General features: G+C 45.4%; 3 protein-coding genes and 1 long non-coding RNA gene across 4 annotated transcripts in view; 1 reads left to right on the top strand and 3 right to left on the bottom strand.

Annotated features, from left to right (window-relative positions):
* The window catches only part of LOC142465509 (receptor-transporting protein 3-like), an 18,465-nt gene extending 12,702 nt beyond the window's left edge, over positions 1-5,763 (bottom strand). Inside the window, exon 1 of the mRNA XM_075569461.1 lies at positions 5,612-5,763. Coding sequence (XP_075425576.1) covers positions 5,612-5,624 — 13 coding nt within the window. The 5' untranslated portion in view covers positions 5,625-5,763. The remainder of the gene's footprint in view (positions 1-5,611) is intronic.
* Positions 3,203-3,861, bottom strand: LOC142466175 (receptor-transporting protein 4-like). The gene is made up of 2 exons (XM_075571019.1): positions 3,453-3,861; positions 3,203-3,417 (listed from the first exon to the last, which is right to left on the bottom strand). The coding sequence occupies exons 1-2, from the start codon at positions 3,726-3,728 to the stop codon at positions 3,250-3,252; spliced, it is 444 nt and encodes a 147-aa protein (XP_075427134.1). The 5' UTR covers positions 3,729-3,861; the 3' UTR covers positions 3,203-3,249.
* Positions 5,764-10,032: 4,269 nt separating the features above from the next.
* LOC142466174 (uncharacterized) lies at positions 10,033-12,351 on the top strand. Its single transcript, XR_012788081.1, has 2 exons — positions 10,033-10,208; positions 12,075-12,351. It is a non-coding gene; the product is annotated as an uncharacterized LOC142466174 (long non-coding RNA).
* A 1,253-nt stretch (positions 12,352-13,604) lies between these two features.
* Positions 13,605-15,639, bottom strand: LOC142465485 (uncharacterized; the record flags this gene model as incomplete). The annotated part of the gene is made up of 2 exons (XM_075569446.1): positions 13,605-14,832; positions 15,311-15,639. Coding segments are annotated over 2 exons (831 nt in total), but the record flags the coding sequence as incomplete, so codon positions are not given.
* Positions 15,640-25,799: the final 10,160 nt, after the last annotated feature.

Here is a 25,799-nt window from a genome sequence, read left to right as displayed (position 1 = left end):
ATAGCATTGTCGAACACTGTGTATATATATATATATATATATATATATATATATATATATATATATATATATATATATATATATATATATATATGTAACCCCGTTCCCCATGATGTGCCAGAGACCCCCCTACTTGCGCGCTGAGCGGTCGTGGGTGCCGCCGGAGGCAGCGAGGGACCCGCCGGCACACGGTAAAGGTGGGGGCCGGAGCAGGGAGCGATCCGAGCCTCGGGAGGCTCTGCGGTGCACCCGGCTAGCGGGGGCCGCCATTATGAAGGTGCGCGCATGCGCAGTGGTCGCGCATGCGCAGAGGCAGTTCGGGAGTTGCAGCGGCCATTACCAAAGTTGCGCATGCGCAGTAGGAGCGCGCACGCGGCCCCTATGTATCTGTAGCCTCCACGGGACTACAAGTCCCATGAGGCCAAGGGAGGCCTGCACCAGGTGCCTCATAGCGGCCAATGAGAGCCCCGGATTCTCGGGAGAGGGGAAGAGATACATTTCGCGGGCTTAGAAGAAAGGCAGTTGGAGCTGGGAGCTGGGTGAGTTAGGGTGTGTGTGCAGGGAGCAGTAGCCCCTGGCACTAGGCCTAGTTAACCCCAGAGGCCCCAGATAATAGTTACCTTTGCCCCAGTTTGTGGTTGCTTCAGGGACAGGCCTTAAGGAAGGAGATCTGCCCCTTTAGCTGTTTGGGTTAAGTTAAGGAAGCACTCAGTGGCGCGAAGCCTGATTCCTGGGTCTGTGCTATCTTCACGGAGGCCACACCAAGCAGTGACTGCGGCCTACCGGCTGCAGACAGATCCACTCAAGGTGGAGACGGTGCGGTGCATGGTGATATTATCCACGCTGGAATTCACCCCACACATAGGAGGACGTCTCGTCGGATCAGGCGGATCCAATCCAGTTGTATAGCAGTACCCGTGGGCTGGAGCCCCGGGCAGGTATCTATAAGTAGTGCACCAACACGTCATGGATAGCACCACACCCGGTAACACAAGTGTAGATTTCCCCCACATGGTCCCTATCTGCGATTGGGGGGGGGGGGGGAAGGTGTTACATATATATATATATAGAAGATATTACCAGATTGGAGTCCAGTAATTAGGAGACAGCACACCAGGGGTATATTCAAAAGCAGTTTGTATTGAAGAGAATACAAGAACTTCCACCAACGTTTCGGTCTGCAGAGAGCGACCTTCCTCAGGGCTGTGCAATGGTACAATGACCGTGACTGCTACTTATACCCCCACCCAGTGCAACATAACACCCAATAAACCAATCAAAACCACATACAAAAGCATATGACATAGTGCTGTCAAGCATAACATTTACCCAGAATGATTGCAGGTCAGTATCATGACTGTGTTCATGTGCTTGTAAGCTGACTGAATTTCCGACGGCACTCGATGACGTCAGCGAGTGGCGACGGCGTCCTCCCAGGATGCCCCCCTGGATTCTCCAAGGCTACTGCGCGTGCGCAAGCCCAAATGGAATCGCCCTCCTAGTACTATAGGTGCTCGCATTACAGGCATCCCTGTAGCACATCCTCTGGCTTCTTTGAGACTACTGCGCATGTGCAAGCCAGAACAAGCTTCCCTTCTCTCTATACTATGTCGCAATGCTCATTGTGAGTCTACTAAGGCCCCGCTCCCAGAGTCAGCGCACCTGCGCTGCAGACAGGCGGTGCGCTGAGATACACAGACCGCGATCTGCGGTCTGTAGGGAGCGGGAGCCGGAGCGGGAGGTGGGCGGGAGGTGGGAGGTTTGACAGGGAGGGGGGGCGTGGCTTGAGCGGAGGGACCCGCTACTCTCCCCCCCCTCCAGAGCATTCACTAAAGCGCATGTGTAAGTGTTTATAAGTAGTCATGGCAACCCATGTGAGGGATCAGACAACCACAAGCACACTAACTGTTAAAAACATCATAAAACACATCCTTTTAATTAAAAAAACTTTAAAATATTAAGTAGTATATCTAATATAAGGTAATATAGCCATGGCACCAGACATAAATACATGAATGCTTGACAGTGAACTGCAATAAACAGAAGAGACAAAGAAAAAAGAAAGAACCAAAGGTGTGCATAGTATTGTGCAGGGAGTGGAAAGAAACATGAATGAATCAGATCAAATGATGGGATCACAAAAAATGAAAGGTAGTAATCATAAAAAACAACTAAATTTCAGTTCCTCATTCAGTCCATGGGGTGCCATTGTTTTCAGATCATAGATAAACCTGGCCTCTTGTTGTAGAAGTAATTTGCCTCTATCTCCTCCGCGTGCTGGCGGCTGTACTTGAAAAATCAGCATACATCTCATGGTTGATAAGGTATGTCGATATGTTTTAAAGTGTCTGGCAACAGGTAAATGCTTTAGGTCCTCATTCTCTTCCGCGCTTTGGAGCGCGTTTCTTATCGTTGAGCGGTGTATTGCCACCCGCTCCTTGAACATTCGCGTCGTTTTGCCGATGTAGCATAATCCGCATGGGCATCTGATTAGATAGACCACGAATCTTGATTCGCAAGTTAAATGGTGGTGAATCTTTATTGCCTTGCCACTGTGAGGATGAGAGAATGTAGCACCCTGCTGGATGAACGGACAGTTGATGCAGCCGTGGCAACGGTATGCTCCGGGTTTTTGTGCCAGCCACGTTTTTACAGGTGCGTATTTTTTAATAGGATCAGCATCTGTTAGTATATCGCCCAGATTTGGTCCTCGTTTATAGCAGAACAATGGGGGTTCCCCAAAAATTATATATATATATAAACATCATTCTTATTCAGGTTTCAAATTGTCCTATGTTCAATCAGTGTGTCTGTGTATCACTGTGTTAATGTGTGTCAGTGTGTCAGTGTGTCTGCCACTGTGTTAATGTGTGTTTATCCGTGTGTGTATCAGTGTGTCTGTGAATATGTATCAGCGTATTTGTATATTTGGTCAGTGGTTAAAGAGCATAAGTTGCTGGCATACCAGGAGCTATGTCACTTCCAAAGGGGCCGTCTGACTCCCCTAGCGGTGAAGCCGTCCTCCCCTTGCTGAGGAATATTTTGTTCCCTTTGCATTCACAGCATATTGTGTAGGGGTCACATGGAGAAACTGTTAAAAGTCATTAAAAAGCTGCCCCGAAAATCTTGATTTAGGGGGGAAATAGAAATAAATGCCAGAATCACATGGGGGGGGATCACGTGGGGGGATCATGCGGGGGGGGGGGGATCACGTGGGAGGGGATCACGTGGGGGGTTCACACGGGAGGGTCAGGTAAAGATATGGGGATCAGAACCACTTTGCGTAATGGTATTATCTACTGTATGCTGCTGTACACCCAGACACACAAACAGAAGATCAAAATAACCGGGAAGAGACAGAGCATGACTATCCAGGTCTCTGTGCTTATGTAGGGAGTATCTGGTACTCTGTAGTTGCTGCTCTCTGTGCTTATGTAGGGAGTATCTGGTACTCTGTAGATGCTGCTTTGCAGGCTGATAAAGGAAGGTTTATTGAAACTGCAGATGCCCATCTTACACGCCTCGCAGTGCGAGCTTAGGTGCGGCCCGTGCATTTCGTGACCATCATGTACATCTTGTGGCCTGGGGACATTTCCTTCGCCATAGCAGACGTTTTGTATGTGGCGGGTCAGATTATCCAGGATTTTATTGCCGACATTCATTGGAATCTCAGGTTCCTCAAATGATTGGCGATCACACGATGAACATCTCTGTCCCAAGACTCTCATTTTCACCGTGCCTCGCCTTGAGTATGCCACGTGGGACAGCTGGATACGGAACAGTACGACCACATGAATCGATGCCCACGAGTGACGACACCACGAGCAGCGAAACGTGAACAAGAGGAATCAGAGCAAGGAGCAGTTATTACAGCAAGCATGGAAGTACGTTGTAACCTATTTTCTGGAAGCCTGCACCTGTATCTGTAAAGTCACTGCAGGGATTGAAATTGTGACAGGCGATAAACACGTAAATACAAGAAAAAGGGGGAGGCCCGTAATCCATGAGATTTTGGGAATGGGTCTTGGGGATCTATTCTAGTAGGTTTGATGAGTTTCTGCTACATCGCAAGGTTTGGCACGTTCCCGCCGAACGGTTTGTAATTTGATTTATCACGGTATTCAGAAAGAATCTGAACCCCTCTCAAACAGTGAGGCTGGAAAATGCCAAACTGTCCGGCGTAGCAGCAAAGTCATCCCGCCCCTCCCTGCACAGAGACCCGCCCCTCCCTGCACAGAGACCCGCCCCTCCCTGCACAGAGACCCGCCGCTCCCTGCACAGAGACCCGCCCCTCCCTGCACAGAGACCCGCCCCTCCCTGCACAGGCAGACCTGCCCCTCCCTGCACAGAGACCCGCCCCTCCCTGCACAGAGACCCGCCTCTCCCTGCACAGAGACCCGCCCCTCCCTGCACAGAGACCCGCCCCTCCCTGCACAGAGACCCACCTCTCCCTGCACAGAGACCCGCCCCTCCCTGCACAGAGACCCGCCGCTCCCTGCACAGAGACCCGCCTCTCCCTGCACAGAGACCCGCCCCTCCCTGCACAGAGACCCGCCACTCCCTGCACAGAGACCCGCCCCTCCCTGCACAGAGACCCGCCCCTCCCTGCACAGAGACCCGCCCCTCCCTGCACAGGGAGACCTGCCCCTCCCTGCACAGAGACCCGCCCCTCCCTGCACAGAGACCCGCCTCTCCGTGCACAGAGACCCGCCCCTCCCTGCACAGAGACCCGCCCCTCCCTGCACAGAGACCCGCCTCTCCCTGCACAGAGACCCGCCCCTCCCTGCACAGAGACCCGCCTCTCCCTGCACAGAGACCCGCCCCTCCCTGCACAGAGACCCGCCGCTCCCTGCACAGAGACCCGCCTCTCCCTGCACAGAGACCCGCCCCTCCCTGCACAGAGACCCGCCCCTCCCTGCACAGGGAGACCCGCCTCTCCCTGCACAGAGACCCGCCTCTCCCTGCACAGAGACCCGCTTCCCTCTGCACAGCTTTCGCATGCGAGCGCAGTGTTTTTATTAAAATGTTAACACTAGTTTACGTGAGCAGGGGGTCTCTGGTGCTGAACCGCATTGATTTCAGCCTCAGGGTTTTTTCACTTTCATAAATATGGTGAGACTTTGATACAAAGCAACCTACATTTCTCTTTCATTTTCTTTGCACCCGCAGGCACACAGAGACAAACAAGGCGATGAAGTAACCAGGGAAATCTGGTGGGAAAACAGCAGATTGAAGGAAAAAAAACTTGGTATTGTTTCTTAAGGGGATCCTGGATCAATCTGGTGGTTTTTTTTTATAATTTTGCAGCACCAGATTTGTGGTGTAGACAAAATAGCAGTTCAAGTTCTTGGTCAGAAGCCATTACCTTAAATGCAGGCTTCTTATCTCCCTCCCCCCCCCCCATCCCATACAGGGCTACTTATTCTCCCCCCCCCCCATCTCCCATACAGGGCTACTTATTCTCCCCCCCCCCCCTCCTCCCATACAGGGCTACTTATTCTCTAACCCCCCCCCCTCCTCCCATACAGGGCTAATTATCCATCCCCCCATACAGGGCTACCTATTCCCCCCCCCCCCCTCAACCCCCTGAAATGAATCCACACAAACTCACCTCCCAAATGCATTGTGTTGAGTGTAGGTTTTCCATCCAACCTCTGAGCCTGTGGTGGTGTTGAGGTTCAACACCCAGATATCTGACGGTTTAACCTTACAAATCTTCTGGGAGAAAGTCTGGCTCCAGACTTGAAAGCCAGCCATGGCGGCTGCCGCTGGGAGCTGGTTCTACTTCTTTCACCAGAGCAGAAATGTGGGAGCGTTTCCTTGTTCAGGTGTTAGAGGCAGAAACTCGTTTCTCACCGGGCCCTGGCTGGTAACTGTCGGAGGGTGTGGTAGAATGCAAAGAATTGTATTGAAATTAAAGAATGCAACGTATATTACAGTCTTGGGAAACCTGTAGTTTTGTTTTTAAAGGTCAGTCAAGTGGCGAGAGGTGGTGTGATTGTAGGCGACAATGACGAGGAGTGGTTCTGAATGATGGAATTCTGATCTAACACGTCAATGCGTCAACTCAAGTGTGCGCAACAAGTTTCTTATGTTTTACGTGGATTCAAGCACAAAAAAGCCTAGTTACATAGTAGATGAGGTTGAAAAAATACTTCCGTCCATCAAGTTCAACCTATGCTAAATTTAGACAACAGATACTTTATCCTATATCTATACTTACTTATTGATCCAGAGGAAGGCAAACACAAACCCCATTAAGGGGAAAAATGAATTCCTTCCTGACTCCAAGAATTGGCAATCGGATTAATCCATGGATCAACATCCTTCCCATGTATACTTATTTGGTATATCCCTGTATACCTTTCCCATCTTAAAAGATGTCCAACCTTTTTTTGAACAAATCCATTGTATCTGCCATCACAGTCTCCATGGGTAATGAATTCCACATTGTAACTGCCCTTACTGTAAAGAACCCTTTCCTTTGTGTTGCTGGTGAAATTTCCTTTCCTCCAACCATTCTCCTCCAAAGCAGATTCCCCGGTGCTGACAGTGGCCTTCCTGCAATCCTTAACTGCTGTTTTGAGCATAGAAATACAGTATCTGGTTATGCAGATTGCTCTCAAGTAATCTGTAAGAAATAGCCCGACTACACTACATACTTTCTCCCTGGAGATTATGGGGTTAAGTCTGCATGAGCTGTTGAGCAAGAGGGTTATGTAGTGGACAACAAGATTAGAGATACAGTAACCAAGTCCAGGGCTGGAGGAAAACAGTTTAGGCTGAGACCATAAAGGATCCAGACTGTCACATCCACAGCAACCTGCACACAGCACCCTGGAAAAGGTGGCCCTGGAAAAGGTGGCCCTGGAAAATGTGGCCCCTGGCCAATGGGTGGTCGCAGCACAGATTATAACAAGTAATCGCAATATTATCCAGATATTCACATGCTTCTTTTTGCAATATCAAAAACACTGTGTGGTGCTCTAAACACAGAGGCAGGTATTGCTTACTATAGCTCCCAATTCCAAAGATCCTCATATGGATTACCCTTCCTGTTGCAATATACAGAGTAATTGCTGTGTGCCACATTAAACACTTTAAATGATGTTTTCTTCCGCTGTGTTTACGTTTGTAACCAGATAAACGTAACATTTTGACAAAACAGCAGAAGCGTTTACAGTGATTAAAGGAAATAGCCACCAGGAAACCAGCTAAATAACAACAGAAGAAAAGCAAAGCTGCAGTTTGGAACAGACAGGAGCGTTCAGATTCATAAGAGCTTTACATGTGTCTGATTAATAAAAAATATTATTCTACAGTAATGTTTGTTTCCTGATTCTTGCGTTAGCCTCTCGTATTGCTGTGAGTGATCCGGTGAGCTGAACAAACTGAACAAAGTGAGAGGGATGGGAGTCTGCGAGAATAAGTTCTTAGAGAAAGAATCGTAATGTAGTTTCAGTGAAACCCAGTTATACACTTTGGGAAATGAAGAAGAAATACATATGTAAGTGTAACACTGTACTGTACCCCCCCCCCCCCCCCCCCAATCTCATATAGGGACCGGTACTGGGGATCTACTCGTGTTACCAGGTGTGTGGTGCTATACCTGTAGGCTGCAGGAGTACTGAGTTGTCTGCTTTGGTGGTAATGAGACAGGCAGAACAGGCTTAGGTAGATCTCTGTGTTCTCATCTGTTGGTGTTTCTGCGCCTCCAGCGGTGATGGAACACAGGGTGCATGGGTGTCAGTCCCCATCACTGCGCTCCTTACCCCTCCTGCCCAGGAACTGACACCAGGCAGAAGTACTGTATAGTTGAACAGGATTTATTGTGATGTGTATTCGCAGCAGTTCTTACAAGCAGGGGGGTCTCTCTGAAGTCCCAGGACTTCAGATGGTGCTGCCCGGTAGTGTCGGGCCTTGAATCTTGGTGTTCTCTAGGCCTCTTGGGCCTAGAGTGAGCCAGCTCATCCTCGCAATGGGAGAGACTTATAGCCCTTCCTCTCTCCTTGAGGAGTAGAGGCATGCTCCTCTAACTTTGATGCTCCTCCTTGGAAAACTCTGGAAGGGGCGGGCTCATGGACTGTACCCACCTCTAATAGGCTGTACACAGGCCACGAGTCACCACCTCTCTTCCTTCACTTTCAAGGGGAAGCAGAAGGGGGGGGGGTCACTGGCCCATAGATTAACCTGCTACTGCCTGGAACTTAACAGGACTTACATGGCAGATGTGGGGAAAGAAAGGTATGATAGGACATAATCATGTTAAGCTTTAAATACTCACAACAATTATGTAAGTAAAACAAATGCTGAACAGGTATAATACAGTATGAGGGAATTCAGACGTTTGAAATCCACATCTCAATATAGCAGGCCCTGTTTAATCAGGAAAAATAAAAATTTCTCACGCCTAGCACTGTTCTAATATAAACAAATTAACAGATTTAACGTAATAACAATAGCCATAGAAATGAGTCCTCTGACAATAACTTGAAGGTGAGGAAACTGGTTAATTGGCTGTGAGGAATATAATCAGCAATCGCATAAGATCGATGTGACGGAGGAGTAGTTGGGATCTCCCCGCCGCCCAGCTGAGACAGTTAGAGGGGGCTTCATCCATTCTGTAAAAGTTTTGGTTATGCAGGATTGAGAGCAGAGGAGCTTGTAGGACCTACAGTAGGTAAATGATCTAGTGGCTTCCCAGGTGCACTAATGAGCGAGCAGGACCATCTCCTTGGATAACTGCCTCCTGGAAGTCAGGACAAGTTTAAGAGGTCACATCTGGCGATTGATTACTTTTTTTTTACCAAAATCTGACACCTGTAAGTATTTTTTAACTAAGTTTGTAAACACGGTGAGCTTGGGAAGGAGTTTATTTCCTCTGGCTGCTCCCTCTTGTCTGATGTCACTGTGTGATGTCACTGTGTGATGTCACTGTGTTCTACAAGAGTTTGGACAGGCAAAAAATAACAACATATCACACTCCCCTTATCTTTATTGGCTCACTGATAAGGATAGGGAAGAATACATTTTTTGTTGAAGTTTTAAGGCTTTCTGAAAGAAAAAGAGGGGGTGAGGTAATTAAAATGATGAACAGTTTATCAGAACAAATACTTTTATCAAAGTAAGGTTGGCAAGTATGGTATTGTTCTGCTGTTTTGGCTGCAATTATTTAAATGGAGCTATGAAACTGCATATCATTAATCCTAAGGCTACCATAAATGAAATATCGAAGAGGTAAAACTCGGGTCGCTAATATAGAGCCTCAAAGGGTCCCGCGTATCGGGAATTTAGACAATGAATCATTTTAGAGACTTGAACGTTTTTTCCCATTTGACGAACTCGCCGGATTCCACATTGAATTTGATCCAGGGAGAGGGTATCGTGTTTGTTCCCCGCGGCTGCTGTGGAACATCTAGTGGCCAGGAAGATATCCTCAATGGATGTCTTGCAGGGAGGGGTCTGCTAAGTAGTGTTAAGGGAAAAGTGATCTTCAATATATGCAGCGTTAATTTGTGTATCTCTTTTCATATTGCTGAGACCTGTGGGCACTAGGATAAGGTTTTCAGAAAACAATTAATAAACAATCCCATACAGCCGCTCCAAAGAAATGCATTTTGTAATTCATTCCCAACAGAACAAAATCAGTCATATTGGCTGTTAGCACGGTTAGGTTTATTTAAGGAAGCCAATTACACTGTTCAATTCTTTACAAAGTGTTGTTTTTTGCTGGTTACATGGGATTGCACCTTGTTTTAAATGACTCCGATGTGTCTGTAAAGAGTTACATTATTTTTATTCCAACCAAGTGATAACACAATCACGCACCTGCCAGCGATATTCGGGTCAGGGGTGCGATCAGGGTCCAGTGTTTTATCTCTGATCCAAAGGTAAAGTTTTTATGATCCGGCCAGGTGATCCAGTTCTCGGTGTTTGTGTGTAACGATGAGAGTCGGCCCCTCCCCCTTTTTGGTTTGCGCACGCACATTATTGCTTGTATCTCCGACTCTGATTTCTGAGTGCCAGGTCTTACTGTATTATATTTGAATATGTGGAGTCTCTCTCTCCCTTGAGCACCTTCTCTGAACATAGATTTTTTTTCTTTTTCATGTTTTCCGGGCGTATATAGTATCTGGGATATTTTTGATATACAGTATGTGATATATCAGCTTGGACATTAACAGCTCACACCTCAACAAAAGAACAAGGTGAGGGAGGAGAAATTATAAAGCGCCCCCATATAAAGCGCCCCCATATAAAGCGCCCCCTTATAAAGCGCCCCCATATAAAGCACCCCCATATAAAGCGCCCCCCTCCACGAGTGATTTCATAGATAAACTGTTGTCTTTAGTCTTACTCTATTCCTCTATTACCTGAGGAATTATCTGTATTACCAAAAGGTTTGACTTTTGTACCTACTACTCATTTTAATTGGTTTAATTTTTAAGTTGGTTTATTCCCTTTTTAACGGTTTGAAGTCGTTTTCTTGCAGAAAACTTAAGAAGGTGAAATACTCCTCACGAGGTCAGGGGCCCCCGAAAGCATTTATAGCATTACAATGTTTACCTACTACAGGGGGCTCAACTCCAGTCCTCAAGCCCATCCAACAGGTCAGGTTTTCAGGATATCGCAGCTGCAGTACAGCTGGCTCAATCTGAGGCTAAGTCTTAAACTGAGTGAGCCACCTGTGCTGAAGCTGGGATATCCTGAAAACCTGACCTGTTGAGGGGGGACTGGAGTTGAGCACCCCTGGTCTAACAACACGACACATATCATTAAACCTGCGGTAATGGAGGTAGGGCGGTGGGGATGTCCTATGAGGACTATAAAATGGATGCGTTGCGCCAATTAGGTGATAATGGCGACTACAAACCGCTTACCTGTGACCCTACTACAGACTATCAACGTGAGATAGACCAAGTTATCCTAACAGCACTAGATCGGGATCGGATTGATAAAAGGTACTGCAGACTTCTTACAACAACACCCGGTCAGACCGACTTTATAGTTACACCCAAAAGTTCATAAAAGTCTTGTACTCCCCCCTGGTAAACCCAGTATTGCCGCGACGGACTCAATGCTACAAACCTTAGTACAATATGTGGATCAGTTTCTTCCAAAATCTGTGAATGAAATCCCTTTGTATTTAGGGACACTGCAGAGTTTCTGACTCGGTTAAAAGGATATGATTGTGATTTAGCAGAAAGTTTTTCTTGTGGCCATGGAGGTATCATCACTCTATACGAATATTGCTCACCAGGATGGTATAGAAGCGGTTAAGGCTGCACTGCGTAGTACTTAGGGATCCTGATAACTCCCAAAAAAGGAGGCCGCACTCGCCCGTTGTCTTCAGGGTATGTATCGGAGTGATTTTCTTCTCCCGCAGCTCCTTCCCTCTCCGGTGATCAGCCGGGCCAACAGTCACTCGAAATGTACAAAAAAGTTGGAGCACGGAGAAGAAGAAAATTTGGTGTTAAACAATCGTCACTTTATTGGTTACTACACTGTATAATAAAAACTTACAATTAAGTATAACTGCGTGCACGATGGGGCTCCCACGTTCATCCATAGTTAGCACCGTCACTGCCCCTGCCCAGACCGTTCTCTCCTACTGTGGATCCCCGCAGAGTTCCGGAACCGGAAGTTTACCCACTTGAGGATGGTGGGCGGGCTCTCACGTGAGATAGCAATAGCTGGCGGGGGTGACGTTAGGAAACAGGAACGGGTACCCCTATCGTGCAGGTATTACACTCCTAGATATAGGTGTAAATCAAACTACTGAGCAACCCCTCAACGCGTTTCGCGCATACTAGCGCTTCATCAGTCCTGATAACTCCACCTACAGAATTTCTGATTTACTTTATTACAATTTGTTCTCAATAGAAAAATATTTCACATTTCAACGACAGTTCTACTTTCAAATACTCAGTGCAGCGATGGGCGCTAGCTTCGCTCCGGCCAAGGCAAGCCTGTCTCTGGGCGCATATGTAGAAAAATATATTCTGAATACTAAATATGCAACGTATATCACATTGTTTTTATGTTACCGTGACGGTTTGTTCCTTCTCTGGCAGGGATCTGCAGTGATATTGACTGAATTCTTGGATTATATTGACACATCACCTACACCCATCAGCATTACCTTTGCCTGGAGCGATTCCGTCATCTCATCTTTGGATGTTGAAGTTTATATTAAAGAACAGAAGCTGCACACTACAATCGTTCGCAGATAAACTGATGTCGATACATCGTTACTGCACATGCAACTTCCCGTCACATGTGACATTTTGTTCATGTAGTTGTATGTTCTTTGAGTTTTTTCACCCATATACATTATTGATATTTTCTAGATTCATTGTTTCATTTATTAGGAGTGCGGAACACCCCCTTGTATACACTGTGTTATTATTAGGCGATTCAGGGGTCCCTCCCTGGTGCTCACCGCACCTGCCTTTCTATATTGGTCCATAAGATCGTGCTGTTTAATGGTAGAGAATTCCGCAATGCTCTGCTGGCATTTTTATCATCGCCCTTGCATCATATTTCAAACTTTCTATCCACACGCCATCTTTATTTCTCCCTCAAGTACTCGCACAAGAAGTTGCATCATCAACATTTATTGCGTGATCATTGAAAATGACAACCAAATAGGAGGAGCGCAAAGAGCTGCAAACTAATACTACACTACAGTAGGCAGTGATCAAACTGATGAACCCAGAGTAACCTCCGTCTTCTTCCAGCAAAAAGTCCAGACCTCTTCTAATGAAAACCAGAAAATGAGAAAAGAGCGAGAAGAGGCAAACATGGTTTAACCTGTATTAAGGCAGATACCCGCAGGCTGTAACAGATTGCACTCACAGAGTGTTAGTGTATCACGAGCCTTGGGTAGAATTATAGGGACACCTACATTCTTCTCTAACGCCAGCACACCTCCTTCCGATCAGCTCTTGTCCCTCCACACAGCTCTGATGTTAATGTGTGTGTCTGAGTATCACTGTGTTAATGTGTGTGTATCACTATGTTAATGTGTTTGTGTCAGTGTGTCTGTGTATCACTGTGTTAATGTGTGTGTTTATCAGGGTTTCTGTGTATCACTTTGTTAATATGTTTGTATCAGTGTGTCTGTGTATCACTGTGTTAATGTGTGTTAATGTGTGTTAATGTGTGTTAATGTGTGTGTATCAGTGTGCCTGTGTATCACTGTGTTAATGTGTGTGTATCAGTGTGTCTGTGTATCACTCGGTTAATGTGTGTATCAGTGTGCCTGTGTATCACTGTGTTAATGTGTGTGTATCAGTGTGTCTGTGTATCACTGTGTTAATGTGTGTATATCAGTGTGTCTGTGTATCACTGTGTTAATGTGTGTGTATCATTGTGTCTGTGTATCACTGTGTTAATGTGTGTATCAGTGTGTCTGTGTATCACTCGGTTAATGTGTGTGTATCAGTGTGCCTGTGTATCACTGTGTTAATGTGTGTGTATCAGTGTGTCTGTGTATCACTGTGTGTGTATCAGTAAAGATTTGCTTCATTAGATGGGTGTAAATAAATGCTCAGTGATATATCAAATAGTCCCCGGTCTGTTTCTTTTCTCAATTTATTCGGAGACAAAGAGAAGACATTTTTAAGTCTATTCACACCATTTCAGTCGGTTACATCAGGTTTTCAGGCATACAGTACATATAGAATTTGGTTATAGAGTAGAGAATTCTCAGCTTGGTTGATATTAAATGATTCTGGATTCTATACATCCAGGTACAATCTTTTATACATTTATCCTTAACCAAACTTAACATAGCAATCATCAGTTTTTCTCGCTGTCTGCCCAATGTCCTTAGTCATCAACATTACAACACAGTTTCTTCATTTAGTAATATTTACTTTGATTTACAAAACTCAGTTGTTCTGTCACTAAGTAGCTATAGGATTATCTGTGTTCCTAACCTTTAAGACCGCTTTCTATTGTTTTGTTTTACTAACTATTTAACCTTTGATTCCAAACTCATGACCCTATACTATTCAACTCAGCAGACATTAAACACACGAAGTTTTATACAAAATGGAAATTAATAAAACAAGATAGATTCTTAAGTCACATAAAACATTTCTACACCTCCCTGTCCTCAGACTGATTTATCTTCTTATCATTGCAGAGGCAGCTAATCATTTTCCAATATAATTTCATCTGAATGCTGAATATATCTGTATATAGACAATATAGCATCTTTATTATTGCAACTTGAAATCGTCCTATTTTCACTCATACAGATTTTTGTAAAATCTTCTAAATCTGATCACACAGGCCCTGACCTTGCCCTGACCTTGGCCTGATTACATTATAACACAGCAGCAGTTTGACCTTGACTTTGCCTTTGGACTTTCTTGCGCTTGTGGTGGGGTGTTCCTGGAGTAATCGATATTCTCTTCCAGTCTTCGTGCCACCTCTCTTTCCCATGAGTCAAGCCAGTAGTTCGATTGGACAGGCTGTGGTGCTGCTCGCCTATATTCTCCTAGATGCTTGGGGGGAGTAAATAGCTGTCTCTCTTTTGGCTTCATCTGAGCTTTTGGCTTCGTCTGAGCTTTTGGCTTCATCTGAGCTTTTGGCTTTGTCTGAGCTAACATCGGCTTCGTTTCTGCAAAGTTGCTGCTCATTCCACACCTGCTGATTCCTAGGGTGCAAGCCTCACAATTTGTGTCATCATGGGGACCCCCGGGTCTTCCATCCGTGATAAATCTCCTCTTTGGCTCATCTTCCACTTGTTCTCCATAGCACTTTATACGTATCCTGGTCACCAGCATATTTATGACAATCTCAATGTTCTCTCTATCGAATATTTATGGATACTAGGAAACAGCGTTCCTAGTGCGCCGTGCTCAGCTGTAGGGAGTCTCTAGGCATCCAATTAGTATACAGTATACCCTCTAAATGAGGAAAACAGGTAACACCACTCTCTGCAAATGTATATGTGAACAGTGTCTCTATTCATATCTCCTAAGATGTGGGGAAAACTGTGCTTTGTTGGTGAGAGTCAGTAACAAATCTCTGACCTCCCAGTATACAGTATATACCTTTCCCCTGGAGAGAAGACACAAAGTATATGACTCCCAAAGCGTAATGAGCTAATGGGGGTACTCACAGTAGAGAGTTGTCTTGTGCGGTGAATCCCACGGCGTGCATCACGTTGAGACAGGCAAACAACAGGATATTCTCACGGAAGAAAACGGAGCACAGCAATGCAGCAATGCAGCAATGAGGGGGCTAGATACCGGTATAAAAGTCCTTTATTCCATGGTAGACATTGCTGCATTGCTGTGCTCCGTTTTCTTCCGTGAGGATATCCTGTTGTTTCTCTCTATCGAATGTTGGATACTCGTAGCTGGCATCGTTACATTTGTTACACTTTTGTTTGAAGATGTTCATCGTCACCTGTCCTGTACTTGTCCTGACCAGCTTCATGTAGAACACCAAGTGAACCTTTAATGATGCCCAGCGGCGACCACAGTTTGAACAACGAAACCTAAAACAGATAAAACATTTGAAATATTTTAAGCCCCCACTATCAGTTAACGAATCCAAATATACACAGCATCCAAATATACACAAATAAGATTTTAACTTTGATTTCAAATTAATGTTATTTTATGGCCAAAAAGTTATTGAGTAGAAAGCAACGTGAGAATAGGCTATTTCATTCACAAACTGCAAATAGAACCCAGAGTATTCTGAAGCCAGGGTCACGTGGGATGTGTGAATTGCCCCAGATAGCATTAACTCAGCTCCCTTTCCAAATCACTCCAAGTCCTATAATATTTCCTTCACTTTATTGGAAAAGCAGCAGTAAATACAGGCACTTGTGGATGGTGTGTAATAGTGATTTGTAGTTAGAAACAGGTAGAAAGAGATGGCCTTGCCATAGGAGAGTAACAGAGATGGGTGCTGTACTCACTGTCTCCAGGGTTGAAAAGGAAGTGAGGAGCAATGTGGGTAAAAGGAATAGTCTTGGGACAGACTATCTGTGAACAAAGACAGAGGGGAGGGCGGAATAGCCCATTCTGAGAAGAATCTCAGAGGTTGCTGTAGCAACTCACTGGTTACCTGCTCAGAGGCAGAAAGGGCAACATATTGATACATCACACAGGCAGTGTGTGTGTGTGTGTGTGTGTGTGTGTGTGTGTGTGTGTGTGTGTGTGTGTGTGTGTGTGTGTGTGTGTGTGTGTGTGTGTGTGTGTGTGTGTGTGTGTGTGTGTGTGTGTGTGTGTGTGTGTGTGTGTGTGTGTGTGTGTGTGTGTGTGTAACAAATACATGCAGCTGAACTTAAGGAGCTGACAGGCAGAAGCTGCAAATTTATTTTTTATTTATTTATAAAATATTTTACCAGGAAGTAAAGAAGGGGGGGGGGGGGGGTATTCAGAGAGAGCAGAAATTGGCTTACTTGTTCCATGACACAGAGTAACCTACCTCATAAACATCCCAACATATCTACAGTATAGTTGGGGTAGAAAAATACCTTATAACTCTGTATCATGGCTTACTACAGTTTCTTAAGTGGTCTGAATTAGGTTCTCCAAGTCTTACAAACACACAGAAAATAGAGGGCCCTATGCAGGCATTAGGTTACCTTAAGGTGATTTTCCTAAATCACAGGCACAAAAGGTCAGATTACCTGATGGCAACCTATCTCCTGCACTATTTGAAAAGATGAGAGAGAGAGAGAGAGAGAGAGAGATGTAAAAGTGTGTGTTTGTGTGTATGTATATATATATACTGTATATTTTGTGATGCCCACACCACGTTGCAGTTTCTTTTAGTCCCAATGTAAGACAGGAAACACTGTAATTCTTTATATGGGGGTTATTTACAGGGATTAAATCATACTAACAGGCCCATCGTCCCTTTAAGTCCAAACAAAACATAAAATAAACTCCTACTCCTCTTAGGCGACTAACTGTACATTCAGCTTCAAACCCTTTCTAACAACAGCTGGCCAAATATACTGGTTCCCAGCTTAAAACATGCCCTGGCATATGCAACAATGTACACAGTCTGCATAAAACAATAAAGTTTTCCTTATCTGTTAGTCCATTGGAGCAGACATCCCCGCTTCAGCACGGCCTTGCGTCCTTCCTTCCTCGGTAGGGTGACCATTTGTCCTGATTTTGCCGGGACAGTCCCGGTTTTTGCTGGGCTGTCCCGGTTGCCTGTCCGTCCCGGGAATGTCCCGGTTTTTCTCCCTGGTGCGCGGAGGAGTCGGCGACGATGTGCGGGGGGAGCGTCAGCGGTGGCGCGAAAGGAGGAGGATGCGGCAGCCGGGTAGTATTTTTTCCATTAGAATGCCGGGGGGCTGGGCTTTAGAGAGTAGAAGCAGGGGATTGGTTGGAGGTCAGAATGTGTCGGGGGCGGGGCTTAGTTCAGGGGCCGGATGGAGTGAGCTGCTTCTCAGTGAGCTGCTTCTGAGTGAGGTGTGTGTGTGTGTTCTGTCTGTGTGTGTGTCCTGTCTGTGTGTATGTCCTGTCTCTGTGTGTGTTTGTGTGTCCTGTCTGTGTGTGTGTCCTGTCTTTGTGTGTGTCATAGGAGGAGAGGTATGAGGAGGGAGAGATATGAGGAGCTGAGGGAAGGTATGGGAAGGGGGAGATATGAGGAGGGGGAGATATGAGGAGGGGGAGATATGAGGATCTGAGGGGAAGACATGGGGAGGGGGAGATATGAGGATCTGAGGGGAAGGCATGGGGAGGGGGAGATATGAGGATCTGAGGGGAAGGCATGGGGAGGGGGGAGATATGAGGATCTGAGGGGAAGGCATGGGGAGGGGGAGATATGAGGAGCTGAGGGGAAGGTATGGGGAGGGGGAGATATGAGGAGCTGAGGGGAAGGTATGAGGAGGGAAAGATATAACTCAGGACATTCGCATTTTCTGGGATATTATCACCTTAGAGAATTATCTCAGAGTAAAGCGTATCCCTAGAGGTTTACGCATGAAGAAAATGCCATCTTTTGGATTTTCCAATAGAGAATTTGAACTCCATTGGAGAAAAATCCTAGACGAATGTTCAATACAATTGATGGAACTGATTATACGATCTAAAATCAGTGACAAAGAGATCTTAACTAAAGAAATTGATACCTTTAAAAAGGAACTCTACAGGTTCAACAACATGGAACAATTCTTCCATAATGATAAAATTTTGTTACAAAATATCGAAAAAATGGAGAAGGTAGTAGTGATGAAAAAACAGGAGAAATTCTCCAGAGACAAGATTGATTATGAAAGAAATCAGGTTTATTATTGGGAGAGGCCTTTTCCTACTCGAGATTTTAATAGATCCAAACCTCCATTCCATTCCACACCTCACAAATGGTCATCAGATGATGATACGGCTACCCAGAGATCTAACAGGAAATCTATTTTGAAGTCCCCACACTCAGATCGCAGGTCAAGTTTTGACACTGATTCCTCTGATAATACGGAAAGACAGTCGGTGTCTTTTTCTAATAATACTCAGTCTGAAAATAGAGAATCTGAGGGTGGCTACTTCAATAGGACATATATGAGTTCTAGAGATGATCGGTCCAGGTCTGCCCCACCGAATACAGATAACACCCAAGCAAAAAACGGAAGAGGTGCAGAAGGGGGAAGAAAAATTGCAAAACAAACTGGCTCCAACAACAAGAGAAAGAAATATTTCTAGACCCCAGCAAGAGTAATGTTATCAACATCTCTAATGTAGTACTCACACCATCACAAATTGTTCTCTTAAATAAAGGACTTAAATTTGCCCCACAAGAAGACTTTGATCTATTTCAGCGGTGCGCAATCTGTGGGGCGCGACCCCCAGGGGGGGCGCGAGACTGCCGACGGGGGGCGCGGGGTTTACAGAGGCCCCGCGCGCTTCCCGAAGGCACTTAAATTAAGTGCCGGGGGAGCTGCAGGGCCTCTGTAAACCATACTTACCCGTGGCTCCGGCGGCTTCCTCCCGGCGTCGCCATGGCAACGCGGCGTCAAAATGACGCTGCGAGGTCATGTGACGTCACGTTGCTATGGCAACGTGACGTCATTACGCCGGTGTGAGGGTAAGTTGGGGTTGGGGGGGGCGCGGGAGTGAGGGGACAGCCGGCAGGGGGGCGCAGGGAAAAAAGTTTGCGCCCCCCTGATCTATTTACCACTATCATCGATCTTCAGAAATACACACGAAAATTGGCTTTAAAAAAACTTTTTCATCATAAAGATGTCAATAAGTCCACTACAAGGGACTCTGATACTAGTTCTGAAAATATTTGTGATATGGATAGTAATGTCTTTAATACACATGCATGTTCTTTCGATGAGAATGCCTTTAAATTTGATATGCAGGCACTGTATGAAGAGGGTTTTATTGATGCCACGCCTGTTCACCCTTTTTTTGGTCATGTAGACTCGGGCCTTAAGAAACGTTCAACATTCATGCCATATGGTTCTAAGGGTCCGTGTCTGTCTGCCTTTGAGAGGTTGATAGATAGGGACCTCAGACTATTGGCTAAAGGTTATTCCTTTTCTGGTACACATTATGCTTCTGATAATCTTACTATACAGGAGAGGGCAGACCTCGACTTATTGAAACGTGATAAAACTATCATTATTAGGAACGCAGATAAGAGGGGTGCCATAGTGGTACAATCGGCCATTAAATACAGAGAGGAAGCACTCAGACTACTCAGTGATACAAACTTTTACCATAAATTGAAGTCTGACCCTACTAAAAGGTTTATAGAGGAACTACACAACTTATTGGAGTTAGGAGAGGTTCTTCATGTTCTTAGTGCCAGCGAGAAGAAATTTATTGTTTGCGATTGTCCCGTCATACCGGTGTTCCACCATCTCCCAAAGATCCATAAATCACTGGAAAGTCCACCAGGGCGACCTATTGTTTCCAGTATTGGACCTTTGGGAGATGGTCTGTCCCGGTATGTGGACGGGTTCCTTCAACCGATCGTACGCTCTCTGCCATCATATATACAAGACACCACAGCGTTATTGTTGGCTTTACAAAATCTCACATGGAAAGACAGTTTTAGGTGGGTCACCATGGATGTCACGTCCCTCTATACCATTATTGAGCACCAACACGGCCTACGGGCCATTTACCACTATTTTCAGTCATCTTCACTGCACAAACCACGTTTATTAATGATTCTATCTTATTTTTATTGACGCACAATTATTTTCTTTTTCATTCAGTTTTTTCTTCAAAAACAAGGCACGGCGATGGGGACCTCATTTGTACCCTCATACGCTAATCTCTTTATGGGTTTGTAGGAATCTGTTCACATTTTTGGTAGTACTAATATTTTTCGTTCTAATATTATTTTTTACAAAAGGTTTATTGATGATTTGCTTTTTATTTGGGATGGTGATTTAGATAGTTTGCACACTTTTATTCACATTTTAAACACCAATGACCTTAATTTAAAATTTACATTTTTGACAGATAAAAGCAAGATTAATTATTTGGACGTGACACTCCATGGTGACTCCCATACTGGCATTAATACAGATATTTTTTCAAAACCCCATTCCAAAAACTCTTACCTTCACGCAAAAGCTGTCATCCAAGATCTTTAATTCGCGGGATCCCAAAAGGCCAATTCCTAAGATATAAGCGCTTATGCTCCAAACAAGAGACTTTTCACGAACATTCTGAAACACTTACCAAAAAATTCTTGGCCAAGGGTTACTCAGAACATGACGTACATCAAGCTTACTGACATGCAGAGGCTGCGGATCTGACTACTTTAGTTCAACATAAAAAACATAAAAAATGTAAAACAAATAAGTTTGGGGAGACTCCATTATTTATAACAAAACACAGTAGACATGCTTCACAGATACGCAGTATCATCTCCAAGCTTTGGAATATTTTGAGATTGGACTCGGACTTGGATGATATCACTAGAGATGGACCTAAATTTGCATTCAAAAAAGCAAATACTTTAGCTACATATATTTCCAAGAGCGTTTTCCAATCACAAAAATCAACACTTTCTAATATACCGAAGGGATTCTTTAAATGTGGTTTCTGTAGATCATGCCAATTCGCATTACCCATCAAAAGAGTACTTTCTACATACCCTAAGACTAGATACAGGATTAAAACCTTCATTAATTGCCACTCTTGCTATGTGGTTTATGTCATTACTTGTGGATGCCATTTGAAATATGTCGGTAGGACTATCAGGCCCCTGTATGTTAGGATTGCAGAACACATTAGATTGATTAGGAAAAATGATACCACACACCCGGTGTCTGATCATTTTTCTAGGTGCCCACTGTGTGGATTGAAGAATTTCCGATATTTTGGTATTGATCATATCCCGGTGGATATGAGAGGTGGAGACAGGCTAAATCGCCTAAATAAAAAAGAAATGGAATGGATATTTTGTCTTAACACTTTTCAGCCTCACAGTCTCAATACAGATTGGGAGTTACAATATTTTCATCATGATTGATTTTCATTACCTCCCCTCCCTCCCCCCCCTCCCTTTTCTTCTTGTCCTTCCTTTTGATTTACAGGTTGATTTATATTGCATGTTTACCTTATCACTATTATCATTCATTTCTGTATATTCCCTGATTATGTATGTATCTATTGCGTTTTATTGTTCATTATGATTCAACATAGGATGAACTATTCTGTTTGTTCGCCATTGTGTTTATTGCTCATTATTCGGGTTTTGTAATTGAATTAATAACATTCATATATATATATATGCTTTTTTTGTATACCAGTGTATCTATTTTTATGTAACTTGTTTTAGTTTTTAATTGCAACCAGTTTACTGACCCTGTTTAAACTTATGAAGTCACATAAGTGAATGTTTTTTGTAGTATATACAGTCCAATTCAGGGCATAGTTCTGGCGCGCTGTGTTTATACACATTTTTAATTAGGTCATGGATACTTCTGCGTCAATCCCTACACCTGTCTCGCACTTCGGTGATGAGCATGCTACAGGTGTTAGAGATTAGACTAACTATATCCAGTCTGTTTTGTGAGCAGCATATCACTTTTTGACAAAGGCCAATCGGCTGAAACGCGTCAAAGGATCTGTTAGCTCTAAACTCGTTGCAATAAAAAAAAATTGAGTCACGTGACCAGCCTTCGTTCTGTTTGTATGGCGGTGCATCGCGTCCTTCCCCTCTACCAGGAGTTCCTGCTTATGCCATACAAATAAGGCTGTAACTTCTTTAGAGCCCACACTATGGCCAGACACTTCTTCTCAATGGTGGCATATGCCACCTCTCTGGGCAACAGTTTGCGGCTAAGATATACTACTGGGTGCTCATCACCCTCCTCCCCCACTTGGCTGAGTACAGCTCCAATGCCAAAGTCTGAGGCATGAGTCTGCACCAGGAACTTTTTTGCATAGTCTGGAGCAGCAAGTATAGGAGCGCTGGCTAGTGCAGTCTTTAATGTCTGAAACGAGCCTCACAGGCAGGAGACCAGACTACCAGCACAGACTGTCGCTTCTGGGTCAAGTCAGTCAGGGGTTTAGCAATGCCGCTATACTGAGGGACAAACTTTCTGTAGTAGCCTGCGGTGCCAAGGAAAGCCATGACTTGCTTCTTGGTTTTGGGAACGGGCCACTGCACTATAGCTTCCACCTTAGCTGGTTCTGGCTTAAGATGCCCGCCACCCACTCTGTGCCCTAGGTACAATACAGTACCTCTGCCATCCCTACTAAGCACTTGGTGGGTTTCAACGTGAGTCCCGCTTCCCTAATCCTGGCTAGCACCGCAGCTACATGCACTAAGTGTGAGTCCCATGAATTACTAAAGACAGCAATGTCGTCCAGGTATGCCCTTGCAAACCCTTGCATACCCTCCAGCAAGCGATTGACCAGGCGTTGAAAGGTAGCCGGTGCATTTTTCATCCTGAATGGCATCACTAGAAATTCATAGAGGCCACTTGGGGTAATAAATGCAGACTTCTCTCTAGCCTCCTGGGTCAAAGGGATCTGCCAGTACCCTTTACTGAAATCCATAGTCGTCAGATACTTTGCCCCCGCGAGTTCATCTAACAACTCATCCATGCGGGGCATGGGGTAGGCATCTGACACCGTGCCCGCATTGAGCTGCCGGTAGTCCACACAGAACCGGGTGGCTCCATCCTTCTTAGGCACCAGGACTACCGGACAAGCCCAAGGGCTCTGGGACGGTACAATTACCCCTAGGGCCAGCATCTCTTCTACCTCCCTCTCTATACTGCCCTTCACCTCTGCAGACACGCTATAAGCGTGCTTATGCAGAGGTCTCAGATCCCCTGTCAGCACTGGGTGTTCTGCAATGTGTGTCTTCCCTGGCTTGTCTGAAAACAGAGCCCTATACTTCTCTAGCATAGCCTTGGCTTCTGCTCTCTGCCTGACACTCAGCTGAGCCTCTATCTCCACCTGATCTATGGTACCTCCCTGCCTAGCCTCCCCCAGGAGATCAGGCAGAGCATTGCTCGCCGGATCCCCCATCGGTGGGCTGCAAATTTATTTCCTTAATAGACAAACACACGACATCTGCAGAATACACTAAAAACAACACGCACTGGGATAAGGAAATGGAAGAAATTGTCCTTGGAACTAAAGAAATTGTCCTTTGCTTGCCAGTGCAAGAAATGCAGCCTTGGTTTTAAAAGTCCTGTGGTTATGTGGTTGTTAACCCCTTCACTCCTGGACTGGTTGCTGCTGTACTGGAACAAAGTTTTGCATCTTTACATCATGGATAAAATTCAGGAATCACACTGGGAAATACCTGGGAAGCCACAGTTATAGACTGGCCAAAGCTATCTTTAACATGTGGATCCAATCCCCTCGTGGGAACAAAAAAAAACACGAATAGCCAAGTGACCCACAGTTCATAAGACCGGTCAAAAGGGCTGTCCGGTGGGCAGGGCGCATGGGTCAGGTTGACGCCCATGCCACTTAGCATACCTGGGCTACATCCATTTCTTGAGGCCACTGTGGCTGGTCTCTTGACTTAAAGGTGTCACTAGCCTGACATCTGCTGTGCATCAGTATGCCAGTATTGTATACATTATGGGCCTCTGGGTCTTGTCCTAATTGACACTCTTTTAGACAGGGGGACTCTAAATCTGTGGGAGCCTTTTGAAGCTCCATCATAAAAATAATTACCACCCTTTGAGGCTTGGTCATAAAAATACCGAAGCACATTCACCCATATCACAGCTGGAGTAATTCCTGCTTGGACTTACAAAAAAAATACATCCTGCCTTACATTTAAGATCTGCTATCATGTGTTGGTTAGAGGGTATGGCAAGCAATGCATCTTGTCTTTTACCCTCGCGGACAGGGAATGGCCTGCACATGGGGAATAAAATGGTGGGGACAGGCCAACAACAGTAATGCATGGCAAATCAGGTATTAACCCTTTCCTCCCCGTCACATGGTATCATGCAAAGAATGTTTTCCAAAAACACTGGCACATTCTTAGGGCTGATAAAGACCTAAAGGAAGTATTAAAACCTTACCCCAAAATGACTGGACTCGTAGGTCAAGAAATCTACATGATTGTCTGGTTAAGAGCCATTTTGAGGCCAATATAAATCAAACCTGGCTCCCGAATACACCACCTGGATGTTTCAGCTGTCACAGCTGTAAAGCGTGTCAGGTCATTAAGAATGCCAAAACCTTCAATAACTGGGACGACACACGGACTTTTAAAATCAGAAAGTTTATTAATTGCAAGACACCTGGCGTCATACACATGGCAGAGTGTATATGTACCAAAAAGTATATTGGCAAGACCAGACGCCCATTCAGAATTCGTGTCCTTGAACACCTTGGCAGCATCAGGAATGGTATGGATACACCGGTAGCCAGACATGTAAATGAATACCATCATGGGGACCACACTGTACTTACCTTTAAGGGGATAGACCAGCTCTCATTAGGCATTAGGAAGGGTAATTGGGATCAGGCATTACTCAAAATTGAGTCACGCTGGATTTACACTCTCCAAACCCTGTCCCCTAGGGCAGCGGTGCGCAAAGTGGGGGGCGCGACCCCCAGGGGGGACGGGAGATTGTGCTGGGGGGGCGCGGGCAGTTGCAGAGGCCCCGCGCTCTTCCCCCAGGCATTTAAATTAAATGCCGGGGGATCGCGTGAGGCCCCTGCAACTGTTTACTTACCGGGATTCAGCCGTCTGTGTTGCGTCGCCATGGCAACGCGGCGTCAATAGACGCCGCGGCACCATGTGACTTGACGCTGCGTGGGCGTGTGACGTCATCTGACGCGAATGAAGGTAGGCAGGGGGGCGCGAGAGCCGGGGGCAGAGTGACAGGGGGGCGCAGCACAAAAAGTTTGCGCTCCCCTGCCCTAGGGGACTCAATGAAGGGTTTGTGTTCAGTCCATTTATTTAACTGACCCGTACCCCCCCCCCTCCATCCTGTATCCCATCATTCAGTGTCCTGTGTGCTTAGAGGGATTTCTCTTTCAGAACCCCTTGACTTATCCTAGCCTACATATACAGCCACCAGGCTAGTATGCTCTATCAATAGCCGCTCACTAAGTATGATTATGTAGTGCAGAGCCTGATGTTCTAGTACGCCTGTCCACTCAAATAGCGCAGTCTGCATGGAACGCTATTCAACCAATCAAATTGAAGCTTACCTGATAAATACTGGGGGCAGTACAGGCGCTCCCGTTCAGCCTTGACAAAGCACGCCCAGCGAAACGTACGTTGGCAAGTGACGTCATCACGTCAGAGGGGCGGGATTAGTGCTCGTAATCGGAGCGCGTCCACTTCTAATAGCTCTTCGT

This window comes from Ascaphus truei, chromosome 14 (genome assembly GCF_040206685.1).
Source record: "Ascaphus truei isolate aAscTru1 chromosome 14, aAscTru1.hap1, whole genome shotgun sequence".
In the NCBI taxonomy this organism is placed as follows: domain Eukaryota; kingdom Metazoa; phylum Chordata; class Amphibia; order Anura; family Ascaphidae; genus Ascaphus; species Ascaphus truei.
This window is presented reverse-complemented; position numbering and strand designations above follow the sequence as displayed.

What these genes read in the sequence shown, in the direction of transcription:
- LOC142466175 (XM_075571019.1), bottom strand. Translation starts at nt 3,728, where the DNA reads ATGAGAGTCTTGGGACAGAGATGTTCATCGTGTGATCGCCAATCATTT. An exon ending in TGCAAAGCAGCATCTACAGA is followed by an intron (nt 3,418 to 3,452) that starts GTACCAGATACT and finishes CACAGAGAGCAG; the next exon opens with CAACTACAGAGTACCAGATA.